At 42.0% G+C, this 16294-nt stretch overlaps 2 protein-coding genes across 2 annotated transcripts; both read right to left on the bottom strand.

Annotated features, from left to right (window-relative positions):
• LOC104709587 (defensin-like protein 206) lies at positions 4447-5748 on the bottom strand. Its single transcript, XM_010426172.1, has 2 exons — positions 5684-5748; positions 4447-4630 (listed from the first exon to the last, which is right to left on the bottom strand). The coding sequence occupies exons 1-2, from the start codon at positions 5746-5748 to the stop codon at positions 4447-4449; spliced, it is 249 nt and encodes an 82-aa protein (XP_010424474.1).
• On the bottom strand, positions 7614-7954 carry LOC109125947 (defensin-like protein 206). The gene is made up of 2 exons (XM_019228762.1): positions 7888-7954; positions 7614-7795 (listed from the first exon to the last, which is right to left on the bottom strand). The coding sequence occupies exons 1-2, from the start codon at positions 7952-7954 to the stop codon at positions 7614-7616; spliced, it is 249 nt and encodes an 82-aa protein (XP_019084307.1).

Raw genomic sequence — 16294 nt, 5'->3', positions numbered from 1 at the left:
ATATATGAGTAATTTTTAGAAAATGTATAATATATCAGAAATAAACCTAGTTTTCTATAACATTTGAGTAGTTTTTTCTTTCTATATGACATATGAGTATGTTTTTTTTTTATAATGGTAATTTTTTTTCTTATTAGCATGAAACATGCATCCTAAAAACTGATTTCACAGTGCAAGTTTTATACATCCAGATGAGATAAATATTTATATTGAATTTCTTCGATCGACAAGATTTTGAACATAGACATGAATGAAATGAGAAAAACAAACACAAAACAATTTTAGTAGTCAGAATGAAAGAAAAAAGTGCACACAACATGAGCTTACATGCAAGCAATCGAGATGGGCTTCATATCCTGACAACCAATCCATCCCGAGAATAACTTTGAATCTTTCCAACGGCAACACTAGGAGATTCGCAGGTAGATTCACGTCTTGCATAACCACTGATACTCCTCGCAACGTTCTTCGGGTCTTCTATAGCGATTGATTCCCGGCAATGTGAACAACCACATTCACCTCATCCTCCTTATACCCATTCTCAAATTGCCCGAATAGATCGGGAGTTACATAACTGTTGGTTGCTCCAGAATCGAACAATACATGCGTGGGGTTACCACCCACCAATAATGTTCCTAATGCATGAATAAACAAAAATGCATACAATAATAAACACACAATCACACAACCACTCACAACAAGGAGTTAGAACCCAGACAAACCTGTTATGGGACCTTTATGAGATCCTGAGGGTTTGGATGGCTCTATTCCTAAGGCATAAANTCATGCTTGGTGCCTGATAACCACGAGCAGCACCATAGCTTGGCTCGTCATAAATATACGGACCCCATTCCTCCGAACCAAACGGTTGACCCCAACTCTCCTCTTGACCATACGGTTGGGCCCAGTTCTCCTCTTGCTCTGGTGAAGAGTCTCCCGATCCAGTTCTCACCAAACCTCGACCAGACATCTGCAGTCATTGATAGCAAGGTAACTTAATCTCATCTACCTAAAGTGTTGAACGAACCGGAATTCCTAAGTGCCCTTATGTGACCATTTAACTCGATAAAAAAATTTGAAAACAATACGAGTTCTGTGAGGCATCATAACCATGCTCTGATACCACCGTTGTAACGCCCTCGAACCGTCCTATGGCCGGAACCACCAGAACGGCCCTGGGAAGCTACTTTAGAAATAGCCACCAACGATCTGGCCAATGTTCAAAAACCCATTTTTAACCAGTCCATCGGTGCTATTTCCACCACTTTAGACACCACTTAGGCTTTGCAACCTTTGTGATGCCCAAGCGTTCTGCCGACCCGGACTAGATCATTATCAGTCATTGCTCGTATTCGAATATAAAACTGAGATTTTCATTAATAAAAATATTTCACATGGTTTTAACAAAAAGACTTAACAAGTTTGTGGTCAGGCCTAATGCCAAAAAGATTATATATATTTTATAACAATTTAGACATACTTTTTCTTTACACAAAGACAAAAAAATCTACTTTCGGGCTCCTATCGTCCAACACACCCTCTAGTTTCCCACTACTGGTTACCTGCAGGACAAATATTATCATAAGTAATCTGTAACAGGGATCCCTGCAAAAGATTAGATTCCCACCCCAACCCCAAATCATCAAGGAATCAATCAAACACTCAACCAATCAATACAAACAACAAAGAAAGCATGAGGAAGGTAATAAAACAATAAAACCAAAATGCAAGCAATCAATCAACATGCAAACTTGAATAAAAGATAATAAGTTTTAAACAAGTTTACTAGGCCCCAAATATGTTGTCATTCGATTTTCTTCTCATAAAACATGCATTACAACCACAAAGGCATGCAACCAGAAGCCCATTTTTATACTACACCGTCGTGTAGACAGCTCCGGCCATGGTAGCTAACCAAGTCTCTCCGAGCAATCAACATGCATCACAATACTCAAGACTGGCTGCATGTTGGGATGTACTTAATGCGAAGGTAAGACATATTCTTGTCTTAGCATGCTTATAGCTGTTTGACCTCTAGTCACAATGCCACATACTAAGAACAATCCAAACCGATGATACTCAAGTTTGCAAGCCTTATAGAACTTGTAAATCAATAAGTATCACCCCTCAACCTCACATGCAATAGATCAGATGTGTAGATCGGCGATCGTACACAAGATCTACCATGGAGTACATCCCACACCTAGCAACCAATCCAACAATGCAAAACTTCAAGAAAATCATACAAGAAATTCAAGAAAGATGCAACTATATGCACATGCAACTGACACTAGATCAAGTCGTTGACTCCGATCTAGTTCAGACCTATGCTCCCTGAAACTCACTGATTGTCGAAGAACGAAAGTGAAAACCGTTGGAATCCTTGGTAGCTTCAACTTCACTCCGCAAATGCAGTAGCTGATCGGCGAGACTTCTCAGACTTAGCAAAAATTCTTCAAAGCTTTGCTCTCACTCTCTCTCTCTTAGCAGCCTTTGGGCAAACTTCTTCTCTTTTCTCTTTTCTCTTCTCCAAAGTGAGGAGAAGTGATGCTTATATAGAGGCTTGAGCGGAACGAGTATGCCACATGCAAAGGGATGAGGTGTCGGCTCTACATTCTTCGGACGTGGCGTGTTGACACCTCAGGGGTGAGGTGTCACTCCCACATTCACCCAAGTTGCATGTGTTGCTGGCATCAAAAAATATTTTCCTCCATTTACTCTTTTTTTCGATTAGAATAATGCTTAATAGAATCTTCCACAATTAATGCTATTATTTTATTAATTTCTTTAATTTAGTGGTTTCTTCTACTAAGCTCTCGCCACCTCGCCACCTCTATAATAATTTTAGTGGGTGTCTTCCCACTAAAACGCAGCACAGCTCGGTCAGTGCTCGGCTCGATGGAGTTGAGGTTTTTTGCCATTTCTTTTGGTTTTGCTTTGCTTTTTCTTAGACTATGTTTCTTCTTTTTTCTTTTCACTAAACTTTAAACTTTGATGATACAATCCATAGGTGTGATGATCAGTTTATACTCAATATTTTGTTCCGTTGTTATACTCTTGTTTGATTAATCCCTCCTCTTCTTTCAGGATTTCCCTAGTTCATAAGGTCGCCACATTGTGCATTGCCGCCTTTTTCATTACGTTTTGTTTTCAGAGTCTATCCTTTTTTTTAGTCATGCACTGTCTTAAAATAATCAACGAAAAGGAAGATATTGTTTAGGTCATCTCTCTAACTAACTTCTTATAGTTTAATCCAACAATGAAACGATTTGGCTTCATTAGAACATTAATTAATAATCTTTAGGGTTTCAGCTGCATTACAGCACAGCAATCATGGCGACACTTTCCAACAAAATGGGACATACTATCATATAACCGTTACTTAATTACCTTTTTCTGTCTGTCTAACAAAACTAAAGTGAATATAATGCAAACTAGTAAGCGGAAAGGGGTAACACCGATTTATATATATATATAGTGAAAAAACGATACATAAACTGAAGCAAAGCTTTTACATAATACAAGAAGAGAACTCAATCATGCAGTTCGACTACCAAATCAACTGAGTATAATTGCTAAGAATCTTTTCCTGTGTGATTAACAAGTAAAAGCATAAAACTATAAGCGGAAAAAATATCACATGGCTACTTTGTTGATGAGATATCTATTGAGCAACATACAACTCCAGAAATTTCAGATGAACGAGAAGGAAAATATAAGATAAGTTAGCTGTGGGAACTGCATTCTGTACAGGTTTTGAGTTCAAAACATCTGTGTTGGACTATGCTTTGAGCAAAGCAAGAAACATTAAACAAGATAGATGGGATAAGACAAAAAATTCCTATAAATGTGGTATTGGAGGGGAATGTAAATGGAGGATTTATTGCTCGTATGGTAAGTCGAGTCTGAAGTGGTTGGTGAAGACTAAGTATGGACATTACAATTGCACTCCACATGGAAAATGCAAGCTTCTAAAAGGTCCAATTATTGCAAGGATTTTCTTGGACAAATTTAGGGAAATGCTAATTTAATTCCTGAAGAAATTTAAGATGTTATTGTAACACGGCGCACCCAATTGCATTGGCTTAATGTGAGGAGTTCTAAATAAAAAAATTCACGCGATTGGGATGACATGAAACATGCATCTTAAAAAGAACTTACAGTGATGAGGTAAAAAAATTATATATCATTTCTTCGGCTGACAAAATTTTGAATGTAGACGGGAATGAAATGAGAAACACAAACATAAAACCAATTTAGTAATCAGAATGAAACAAAAGTGCACACGACATGAGCTTACAAGGAAGCAGTGATAAGCTTTACCCTGGCTATTTTTTATTTGGAAGCAAAAAAAAGGAACATAAACATAATCACATGTCATTGTCCTTACAGGAAATGAGAAAAGAAATGTTACATTTAGTAACTCTATGAGGTTATATGAAAACCTTAGGGATTTTGGTAGCAGTGACAGTGTTTGTCGCTTCCCTCAACAAGCCCTTTACATGCTGGAGGACTTTCGTATGTGTATTTGCAACAGTTAAAGCAATCAGCATTTGCACCCAGGAACGGTTCTGGCCCGCACTCGTCGAGGAACGTGGAGCATGTTTGAGCCTCGGTCTTCAAAATTTCTACCAGATGACATATTCATCAAGACCATCAGCACAAAATTGTTATCTTTTTTTTGTATTGGCCATCCAATATTTCTCTTATTCTCTCCAATTATAAAATAAAAGAAAGGTGATTTTGTCAATTCACCCTTTCTAAATCATTGGGTCCATAATCGTTTTCTAATTATTAAAAAAAAATCATAGTTATTATCTTAATTTTTTATAAAACTTGAACATCTACTAATATTATCCATAAATAAACAAAAAGAGTATGTTCGAGTTTTTGCTCAAAAAAATGTGATGAATAATGAATTTTTTTTTTGTAATGTTGCTAACAATTTTTGTCACTTAACTACAACTGAATTGTGATATTAGTTTACTAATAGACAGACTCACACAACCTTGTCACCAAGTCTTTGAAATAATATTTACATTTAACATTTGCGTACCCCAATCATTTCTTTACACATAAATGACGTTTCATCAAAATGTCTTTTATAAGGGTAAAAAAATTAAGGATGTGAAGCAATTAAATTGATTGAGAGCGGTAAGGGAGCTTTAGTATAACACGAAAAAAACCTTCAGTATATATTCAGAATGAAACAAGAGTAGAAACAAACATGAGCTTACAATACTTTGGCGAAAGCAGTGATAAGCTTTGCCCTTGATGTTTTATTTGGAAGCAAAATAAACTTGAACGTAAACATACACACATGTCATGTCCTCACACCAAATGGAAACAAAAGTTACACTTGGTAATTATAGGAGGTTATTTCAGAAATGTTTGTAGCAATGGCAATGTTTGATGGTTCCCTCAACAGCCGACCAACATGGTACATTAGGAAGTCTTGTAGGTGTTTTTGCAACACGTACAGCAATCAGCTTCTGTACCTGCGTATGGGTCAGGTCCGCACTCGCCTAAGAACACACGTTCAGAGGCAGTAGAGCACCCACCCGGACAATTAGTACCAGCCTCGCTCTTGAGGATTCCTAGATGTTAAAATATTTATCAAAAAATCATCAGCACAAGATTACAACTGAATAGTATAATAGAGAACTAGGTTCAATCAATAGCGGTTGAAGCCATCACGAGGACAACCAAGAGAACGCTAAAGCTGATGGAGTTGAGGTTTATTGCCATTTCTTTTGGTTTTTGTTTGCTTTTTCTTAGACTATGTTTCTTCTTTTTTCTTTTCACTAAACTTTAAACTTTGAAGATGCAAATCCATAGGTGTGATGATCCATTTATACTCAATTAATATTTTGTTCCAATGTTATACTCTTGTTTTATTAATCCCTCCTCTTCTTTCAGGCTTTCCCAAGTTCATAATGTCGACACATTGTACATTGCCGTCTTTTTCATTACATTTTGTTTTCAGAGTGTATCCTTTTTTTTAATCATGCACTGTCTTAAAATAATCAACCAAAAGGAAGATATTGCTTTGGTCATCTCTCTAACTAATTTCTTAATTATAATAAGTTATTTTCGTTAGTTTGTAAGTAACTATTGTTTAAAAATGACATTGTGGTGTCATGGATAGAATAAGCACGAATCTGGGCAATTTTTTAATCCAACAATGAAAACGATTTGGCTTCATTAAATCATTAATTAATAATCTTTAGGGTTTCAGCTGCATTACAACACAGCAATCATGGCGACACTATATCGATTTTCTTGACATTTAAGCATCTCCTTATGTGCGACATTCCAACAAAATGGGAAGTGAATATAATGCAAACTAGTAATCGGAAAGGGGAAACAACGATATATCTAGTGAAAAACGATACATAAACTGAAGCAAAGCTTTTACATAATACAAGATGAGAACTCAATCACGCAGTTCGACTACCAAATCAACTGAGTATAATTTCTAAGATTCTTTTCCTGTGATTAACAAGTAAAAGCATAAAACTATAAGCGAAAAAATATCACATGGCTAAGTAACCCCTAAATGCACATCCAACGTTGCAGGCTTATAACATCGTATTTTTGCCCATAGAGGATTAGACGTGATATTAGTGGCTTCAAGGCCAATTGCAAGCGTTTGTGCTCCAAAGATGCTTTTATAGATTTTTGAGCAAAATAGACAAAACGGCGAAGCAAACCCTGTTTCAAGACAGTTTGAAAGCCATCCTATTATGGGCAATTTTTAAAAACCTTTCTTATTTACAAAATAAACATTATTGGTGTCAATCATTTTATTCCTTCACCGGGCTTGGACCATGTCTCCCGAACAATCTCAGTACATCACGAATAAGCTTCTCCTAAGTCCTCTCAGAAATTCAAAGATGAGACTGACTGACTTTACCAGGTCATATTCAACGGGACCCTAGCCTGCAGTCGTCAACCGGTCCGCTTCATAGAAATCTGACCGAGTCCTCCTTCACCTCCTGTACCAATACGTTCAGCCATTCAGAAGTTATGCTCATTCTAACGAGACGTGTCGTAGATATGTTTCATATACTGTGTTACAGATAAGATCTTTAATTAAACCCTTTTCTCATACTCTTAATCGCTTAAGCAATATATAATACATATGGTTTTCCTCTGCCTGAGTATGTACAACTAGTCGAATGGATGGGCCTTTTGTACGAACACCGAGTAATAAACCAATCATGCGATTGAGATAAAGTAATTTTTTTCCTTTTTGCAATAATAATATTTTTTCTTATTAGCGTGAAACATGCATCCTATAAACTGATTTTACAGTCCAAGTTTATACCTCCAAATGAGATAAATATTTTTATTGAATTTCTTCGGTCGACAAGATTTTGAACGTAGACAGGAATGAAATGAGAAACACAAACACAAAATAATTTTCGTAATCAGAATAAAACAAAAGTGCACACAACATGAGCTTATCTGCAAGCAGTGAGCTTTACCGTCGATTTTTTATTTGGAAGCAAAAGAAACTTAAACATAAACATAATCACATGTCATGTCCTTTACACCAAATGAGAAAAGAAATGTTACGTTCGGTAACTGTACGAGGTTATTTCAAAACCTTATGGATTTTGGTAGCAGTGACAATGTTTGTCGCTTCCCTCAACAAGGCCTTTACATGCTGGAGGACTCCCGTATGTGTATTTGCAACAGTTAAAGCAATCAGCATTTGTACCTAGGAACGGGTCTGGCCCGCATTCGTCGAGGAATGTGGAGCATGTTTGAGCCTCGGTCTTCATGATTTCTATCAGGTGACATATTCATCAGGATCGTCAGCACATGATAATTGGAAGACAAATGAAGAGCATAATAGAAAACTTGGTTAAATATACATACCGGTGAAAGCCATCAAGAGGACTATCAACAGGATGGTGAAGCTGACATAGTTGAGGTTCTTTGCCATTTCTTTTCTCTTTGCTATAAAATGTTTTTTGCCTTTTATGTTCAATAAACTGAAGTTTGATGATACAAATCCATAGGTGTGGTTTACTATTTATACAAAATTTTGTAACGTTGTATATAATTGTTTAATCCCTAGTCCTCTCTTTCCCCAAGTTCATAATGTCACCACAATTTTGCATTGCCGTCTCGTTCGTTAGAATATATATTTGAAGTCTATCAATTTTATAATCATGCATTTGTCTTATATTATAAAGAAAAGGAAACTTGCAGCTGTGTTTGTCGTTGTATATGATCAATTTTTCTTTAGTTTGTTTCTTTTTAAAAAAATATGTGTTAAAAAAGTAATAATGTTGTTGTCATTGATTAAGCAAGCACCAATATGGTGCGTTTTGGCTTCACTAGTTTTTTTTTTTTTTTTTTTGAAAAAGAAAACGAAGATTGAATCAAGGCTTTAACCATATGATCCAGCAGATTTATTCTCAAAAAGGAGCCTTCTACAAACCCTCAACCATTAGACTACACACAATTTTATTTAAACTTGCTGCTTGGAACGCTGATCCAGCAGATTTATTCACAATTTTATTTAAACCATTTGGCTTCACTAGTTTATTAATAAACTTAAGGGTTTCAGCAAATATGGCGACATTATCTCATATACTTCAACTTCTCCTGCTTGGAACGCTGATCAATGATTTGTCGTCCTGAACTTGTTATTTATTCATCTCTTTTCAACAAACATGAAATTATCTAATTTGTGTAGGCTTTACTCTGACGTTAGAATGGCACTAAGAGGGAATATAGCCACCTTTGGTTTAGTACTAGACAAATGTATAAACTACCAAAAAACATGGGAACTGTTGGGGGTGGATTCTCCCCCTCACACAAAGTCTGGCCCAGGAAAAACCCTCTAAAGCCCAAATAATCACATTAAGGAAGGAAGAACAATTTGGTTATTTTAGGTGACGAACCGACACGACTTTCTATAATACGGACGTACGATCCCGCAGAAAAAGGGGAGGGAGAACACGGATAAAAAGTACTAGAGCTCTCCAGCTCGAAGCATAGAATCGATGAGCTTGAAGTTTGTCCATTGTATTTTTGTTCGGTATTTAAACTCGTCTAGTCCATTTTGTAGCCTGACGTATTGTGCTCCGACACCGAATGATAAAGAGAATTTTGACCTCCTTTTTACTGAACTAAACTCTTTAATTGTAACAGATCTGGACATCAACAATTTGGCGCGCCAGGTAGGGGGAGCCAAGTCAAAATTTTCTTTGAAGTTTGAAAGACGGACCTACTAGAGCTAGACGAGATGACTGGACTCGCAAAAGACGGAAACAAAGAGATTGGTTCGTCGGGCGGAACGATAACCCCGGGAATGGAGCAGATGGAGCAGAACATCCTTCCAACCCCGGATGCCCCGAGGAAGGCTGTAGCGGCAGAAAGCCCAGAGACATTCATCATCGCGACGAACCTAACAAGCCCGGCAAACATAGAGGCAACGCAGAACCCCGCACAACTCACCTTGGTTAACAGTCAGCCCGTCTCCAGCATAAACAAAATTTTCCGCGGGATATTGACACGCCTCAACCAACAGGAACAACGAACTAACACTCGTTTGGACGCACTGACCGCACCACAAGTCAGTTCCCAAGAAGAAATAAACCATCTTCACGCTGCTCGACAGAATCCAGCAAACCTCCTCTTGATCGGAACGACAGTGGGACTCCAGGTGCGAACTAACGAGCCCAAACGTAATCCCACCACGCAGGTCGACGAGCAGAGTAGCAGGGTAAAGGACACGGAGCTGAAGGAAATCAGAGAAAAGATGCAAGAAATGGAGATGAAATTTCATAAAGCGACGAGCAGGGCACCGGAGCTGGACCTTGTACTCGAGGCAACACAGCGGACGTTGTTCTCAAAAAGTCTCGCGACCACACCGGTACGACGAACGGTCAAGCCAAGACTAGGCTACTACGACGGCACAGTCAACCCACGAGACTTTCTACTTATTTTCGGAATGGCTCTCGGTCCCTTGCAATTCAGCCCGGCGGAGTATGATGTCGGAGCATGTCAAATCTCACGACTCCCATCTGGATCAATTGACAATATCATAGATCTAATAACCGAATTCTTGAAGCAATTCTCTGTTCTGATGGAGAACAAGAACTCCCATGCCGACCTCTACTCCCTAACTCAGGAACGCTAGGAATCACTCCGATCATTTATTGGACGATTTAAGGAGGGCGTCGTTAACGTCTCAATTCTGGATGCTGCAGCTATCGTCGCACTAAAGAACGTGTTGTGGTACGAATCTCGGTTTATGGAAGAACTGTCCTTGTCGCACGTGGAGACCATAGCTGACGCATTATGCCGAGCTGCAAAGCATATCGAGGTTGAAGAAGAAAAGGCCGTCGGCGCCAAGAAACACGCAGCGGCAAAGAACATCACGACAAAAGGGCCAACGGTCGTAGTCCCAAAGGTCGAACACGTCGAGCCCCGACAACATTTTACTTGTAATCAAGATCGTACTCGTCGAACTTATGCAATTGGCAAAGATTCACAGCCCGACTTACCATGGAATAAGTACGTCCGGAAGGAAGGAGGTGAGAGTAGCACGACTCAATACTGTGATTACCATCAAAGTACCACCCATGCAACCGAAGAGTGTCGCTACCTCCAAACAATCCTCATGGAACGGTACAAAAAGGGCGCAATAGTCGTCGAGTCTGACAGAAGCAAAATAGCCCGACCAGGAAGAAACGTTACCAAGCGAGCCGAGAATATCGCCCAAAAATTCGTAAAGGACTCCAACACCGTCGACGATCAAAGAGGAGACAAAATGGAAATACCGGACGATGTCACTCATGATAAGCGGCCGCGTACAGATCGTTAGCCCGAGCAACACCCTCCACAGCCAAGACGACAAATAAACATGATTATGGGTGGGCTAGCAGGATGTAATGACTCGGTCAGATCGATAAGGGGCTATACCAAGAAAGCCATTGAGGATCAACTCCACGAACACGCTGATATCCTTCGACAACAGCGATCTAGAGGGGTTAGATCTGCCCTATAATGACCCGTTGGTTGTCGAGCTCCTAATTAGCGAGAGCCAAGTCAAAAGAATCTTGGTCGACACCGGAAGCTTGGTAAATGTGATCTTCAGGAATGTTCTGGCACAAATGGAAGTCAGCGAGAGTGAAATCAAGCCGGAGTGCCATTCTTTAACCGGTTTCGACGGAGATTTCATCATGTCAATCAGCACCATCGACCTACCGATCTTCGTTGGGGGAATGGCTCGGTATTCCCGGTTCGCTGTCATCGACAAGCCTACCATCTATAACGTCATCCTAGGAACCTTGTGGCTCCATAAGATGAACGCAGTCCCGTCGATGTATCACCAGTGCGTCAAGTTTCCAACGCCAAAAGGCGTATATACGTTACGCGGTAACCAACAGCGCCCAAGGGCGTGTTTCCTGATTGAACACAAGATTCGCACGACAAAGAAGTTATAGCAACCAAAGCGCTAGGGCGGCGATGACAGCACGTCAACAACCGATGGAAAGCCGACTCCAATCCAGCAAGGTGTCGCCGCAACAGAAGAAGTGAACCTTGACGAGACTGATACAAAGCGATGTGTGAATATCGGAACGGAGATAACTCCAGCCATGTGCGACGAGCTGATCCTTTTCCTCAAGACCAACATCACAACATTTGCATGGAAAGTGGCTGATATGAGAGGAATCAATCCGACAATTACAACTCACGAACTCAACGCTGACCCAACGCATAAGCCAGTGAAGCAGAAACGACGCAAGCTAGGTCTTGAGAGGTCGCAAGCGGTAAACGAAGAAGTTGAAAAGCTCCTCGGCGCCGGGTCCATCATAGAAGTAAGATACCCCGAATGGCTAGCTAACCCGGTGTTCGTCAAAAAGAAGAATGGGAAATGGCGAGTCTGTGTGGATTTTATCGACCTTAATAATGTCTGCCCAAAGGACAGCTTCCCATTACCATGGATCATTCAACTCGTCGAAGCAACCGTGGGCAACGAGCACGAGGACGATCAGGAAAATACATCATTCATTACCGACAAAGGAATCTATTGCTATAAGGTCATGCCTTTTGGCTTGAAGAATGCGGGAGCAACTTACCAGCGACATGTCAACAAGATGTTCGTCGAGCAACTCGGCAAGACCATGGAAGTATACATAGACGACATGCTCGTCAAATCACAGCGTGCCAGCGAGCATATCACTCATCTCCAAAAATATTTTGATACTCTGAATAAGTACAGAATGATGTTAAATCCAGCCAAATGCACCTTTGGAGTCAAGTCGGGAGAGTTTCTCGGCTACCTGGTAACTCGGCGAGGTATTGAAGCAAATCCGAAGCAAATCAAGGTGATCATCTACCTACCATCGTCGAGGAATGCCAGAGAGGTACAACGACTGACCGAACGAATCACCGCTTTGAATCGTTTTATATCCAGGTCGACGGACAAGTGCCTGCCATTTTATCAACTCCTCAAGACCAAAGGAAAGTTCGAATGGAATGAGGCTTGCCATGACGCGTTCAGCTAACTGAAGAGCTACTTATCGACGCCGCCGATCCTTGCAAAGCCGGAGCTTGGCGAAGTCTTGTTCCTTTACATCGCGGTATCTGCATCAGCAGTCAGTAGAGTGCTTGTCAAAGACAACCGAGGCGAAAAACGACCTATCTTCTATAAAAGCAAGTCCCTTGATGACGCCGAGACGGTCCATAAGCATATGATTGTTGAGTGCTGTGTCCTCGACGAGCATTGTCCGTCGGAGGCTTGTACTGCCGACCTCGGCGGGTGCCATTGCTTCCATCCCATAGGCCAGGGAGAACGGAGTTTGGTTCGTAGCCTGTCGCGGGGTCGTACGGTAGAACCAAATTATGTCATTTAACTCATTGTTCCAAGCACCCTTTTTGGCATCTAACCTTTTCTTCAAGCCGTCGAGTATAGTCTTATTCGTTACTTTGGCCTGCCCGTTTCCTTGTGGGTATCTTAGCGTTGACTTCCTTAACTTGATCCTCCACTTTGCGCAGAAGTCTTCTTACGGTAAGGAGATGAACTGGGAGCCATTATTGGTGACTATTTCGTAAGGTAGGCCGTGACGGCAGATGATATACTTCCATACAAAGAGCTGGACGTCTTTGGCTTTTATTTTGGTGTAGGACTCGGCTTCGACCCACTTTGTGAAATAGTCAGTGAGGACGAGGATGTAGCGTTTCTGTCTCGAAGCGGGTAGCGGGCCGATATTGTCCATCGCCCAGCGCACGAAATATGGAGCTATGCCAGCTCATAGTAGCTCAGTCGTCTGATCGATGGTGGGGGCGTGGCGCTGGCACTTCTCACATTTCACTACAAACTTCTCACAATCAAAAATCATTGTCTCCCTCATGGTTTCCATCATGACCCGTTCTGTGTCGTCACCGTGTAGACACGATAACAAGGCTCCTGACGCGGTCCATTGAAGTAAGTGTTCGTTCATCAAGGTATAATGGGTGGCCTTCGTTCTCAACCGCCGTTTGGCCCATTTATTTGTTTGGCCCATCAACTGAATCTCGATTCGCCAAACTGTCTTGTCGTCATCCAAAGGAGGCTCGAACTACCATCTCGAGGTCGCAGTTTTCCAGGTGGTTCTGATTTCGTTCGGCTGATGAAGGGCAAGGCAGGTTTCTACTTGAGCTTCTTTGATGCTTGGTGTGTCGATGCTTCCGACTGGGATAATCCGTCGAAGGTCCGGATCTGACGTTGAAGCGAGTGCTGCTAGAGCATCGGCTGGAGCGTTGTGTCCCCTGGGGATCTTTATGAGTTCGAACTCGTCGAAACGCTTGGATAGGATCCTGACGATGTCGAGGTAAGCAACCATTGGCTTTCTTTTAGCATCGTACTCTCTTGAGAGTCACAAAAAGCTCGGATTCGCTTAATTTGCATTCTACTAGCGAGCTTGAGCCCGATGATAAGAGTTTCATACTCGGCGTCATTATTGGTTGCTTAGAACCAAAGATGGAAGGACTGTTCCAAAATTTCCCCAGTCGGAGACGTTATTCGAATCCCCACGCCGGACCCTAGGTGGGAGGACGCACCATCAACATGGAGGGTCCATTGTCCGTCCAAAGGGTCGGCGGGCGTTGGCTCGACTCCCTCTAATGGTAATTCGATTAAGAAGTCGGCCAACACTTGGGACTTTGCGGCTGGGCGGGTGCAGAATTTGATATCATACTCGCTAAGCTCGATTGTCCATTTCGTCAGTCGTCCGGATTGGTTCGGACAGGTCAGGACGGCGATGGTGTGTGACTGGAAGTATGATCGGAGTTTTCTTGCTGAAGTGACGACTACCAGGGCGACCTTCTTGACTGTCGGGTAACGAGTCTCGACGTCATCAAGGGACTTGCTTTTATAGAAGATAGGTCGTTGTTCGCCTCGGTTGTCTTTGACAAGCACACTACTGACTGCTGATGCAGATACCGCGATGTAAAGGAACAAGACTTCGCCGAGCTCCGGCTTTGCAAGGATCGGGGGCGTCGATAAGTAGCTCTTCAGTTTGCTGAATGCGTCATGGCAAGCCTCATTCGATTCGAACTTTCCTTTGGTCTTGAGGAGTTGATAAAATGGCAGGCACTTGTCCGTCGACCTGGATATAAAACGATTCAAGGCGGTGATTCGTTCGGTCAGTCGTTGTACCTCTCTGGCATTCCTCGGCGATGGTAGGTAGATGATCACCTTGATTTGCTTCGGATTTGCTTCAATACCTCGCCGAGTTACCAGGTAGCCGAGAAACTCTCCCGACTTGACTGCAAAGGTGCATTTGGCTGGATTTAACATCATTCTGTACTTATTCAGAGTATCAAAATATTTTTGGAGATGAGTGATATGCTTGGTGGCACGCTGTGATTTGACGAGCATGTCGTCTATGTATACTTCCATGGTCTTGCCGAGTTGCTCGACGAACATCTTGTTGATATGTCGCTGGTAAGTTGCTCCCACATTCTTCAAGCCAAAAGGCATGACCTTATAGCAATAGATTCCTCTGTCGGTAATGAATGATGTCTTTTCCTGATCGTCCTTGTGCTCGTTGCCCGCGGCTGCTTCGACGAGTTGAATGATCCGTGGTAATGGGAAGCTGTCCTTTGGGCAGACTTTATTAAGGTCGATAAAATCCACACAGACTCGCCATTTCCCATTCTTCTTTTTGACGACCACCGGGTTAGCTAGCCATTCGGGGTTTTTTACTTCTATGATGGACCCGGCGCCGAGGAGCTTTTCAACTTCTTCGTTTACCGCTTGCAACCTCTCAAGACCTAGCTTGCGTCGTTTCTGCTTCACTGGCTTATGCGTTGGGTCAGCGTTGAGTTCGTGAGTTGTAATTGTCGGATTGATTCCTCTCATATCAGCCACTTCCATGCAAATGTTGTGATGTTGGTCTTGAGGAAAAGGATCAGCGCGTCGCGCATGACTGGAGTTATCTCCGTTCCGATATTCACACATCACTTTGTATCAGTCTCGTCAAGGTTCACTTCTTCTGTTGCGGCGACACCTTGCTGGATTGGAGTCGGCTTTCCATCGGTTGGTGACGTGCTGTCATCGCCGCCCTGGCGCTTTGGTTGCTATAACTTCTTTGCCGTGCGAATCTTGTGTTCAATCAGGAAACACGCCCTTGGGCTCTGTTGGTTACCGCGTAACGTATATATGCCTTTTGGCGTTGGAAACTTGACGCACTGGTGATACATCGACGGGACTGCGTTCATCTTACGGAGCCACAAGGTTCCTAGGATGACGTTATAGATGGTAGGCTTGTCGATGACAGCGAACCGGGAATACCGAGCCGTTCCCCCAACGAAGATCGGTAGGTCGATGGTGCTGATTGACATGATGAAATCTCCGTCGAAACCGGTTAAAGAATGGCACTCCGGCTTGATGTCACTCTCGCTGACTTCCATTTGTGCCAGAACATTCGTGAAGATCACGTTTACCAAGCTTCCGGTGTCGACCAAGATTCTTTTGACTTGGCTCTCGCTAATTACGAGCTCGACAACCAACGGGTCATTATGGGGCAGATCTAACCCCTCTAGATCGCTGTTGTCGAAGGATATCAGCGTGTTCGTGGAGTTGATCCTCAATGGCTTTCTTGGTATAGCCCCTTATCGATCTGACCGAGTCATTACATCCTGCTAGCCCACCCATAATCATGTTTATTCGTCGTCTTGGCTGTGGAGGGTGTTGCTCGGGCTAACGATCTGTACGCGGCCGCTTATCATGAGTGACATCGTCCGGTATTTCCATTTTGTCTCCTCTTTGATCGTCGACGGT

The sequence above is a fragment of the Camelina sativa genome, chromosome 8 (assembly GCF_000633955.1).
Source record: "Camelina sativa cultivar DH55 chromosome 8, Cs, whole genome shotgun sequence".
Lineage (NCBI taxonomy): Eukaryota > Viridiplantae > Streptophyta > Magnoliopsida > Brassicales > Brassicaceae > Camelina > Camelina sativa.
The sequence above is the reverse complement of the archived record's forward strand: the minus strand, read 5'-3'. Positions and strand labels throughout refer to the sequence as shown.

Coding starts and splice junctions, on each gene's coding strand:
- LOC109125947 (XM_019228762.1), bottom strand. CDS start 7,954: ATGGCAAAGAACCTCAACTATGTCAGCTTCACCATCCTGTTGATAGTC. Junction 7,796..7,887: donor CCTCTTGATGGCTTTCACCG/GTATGTATATTT, acceptor GTCACCTGATAG/AAATCATGAAGACCGAGGCT.
- LOC104709587 (XM_010426172.1), bottom strand. CDS start 5,748: ATGGCAATAAACCTCAACTCCATCAGCTTTAGCGTTCTCTTGGTTGTC. Junction 4,631..5,683: donor GTCCTCGTGATGGCTTCAAC/CGCTATTGATTG, acceptor ATGTCATCTGGT/AGAAATTTTGAAGACCGAGG.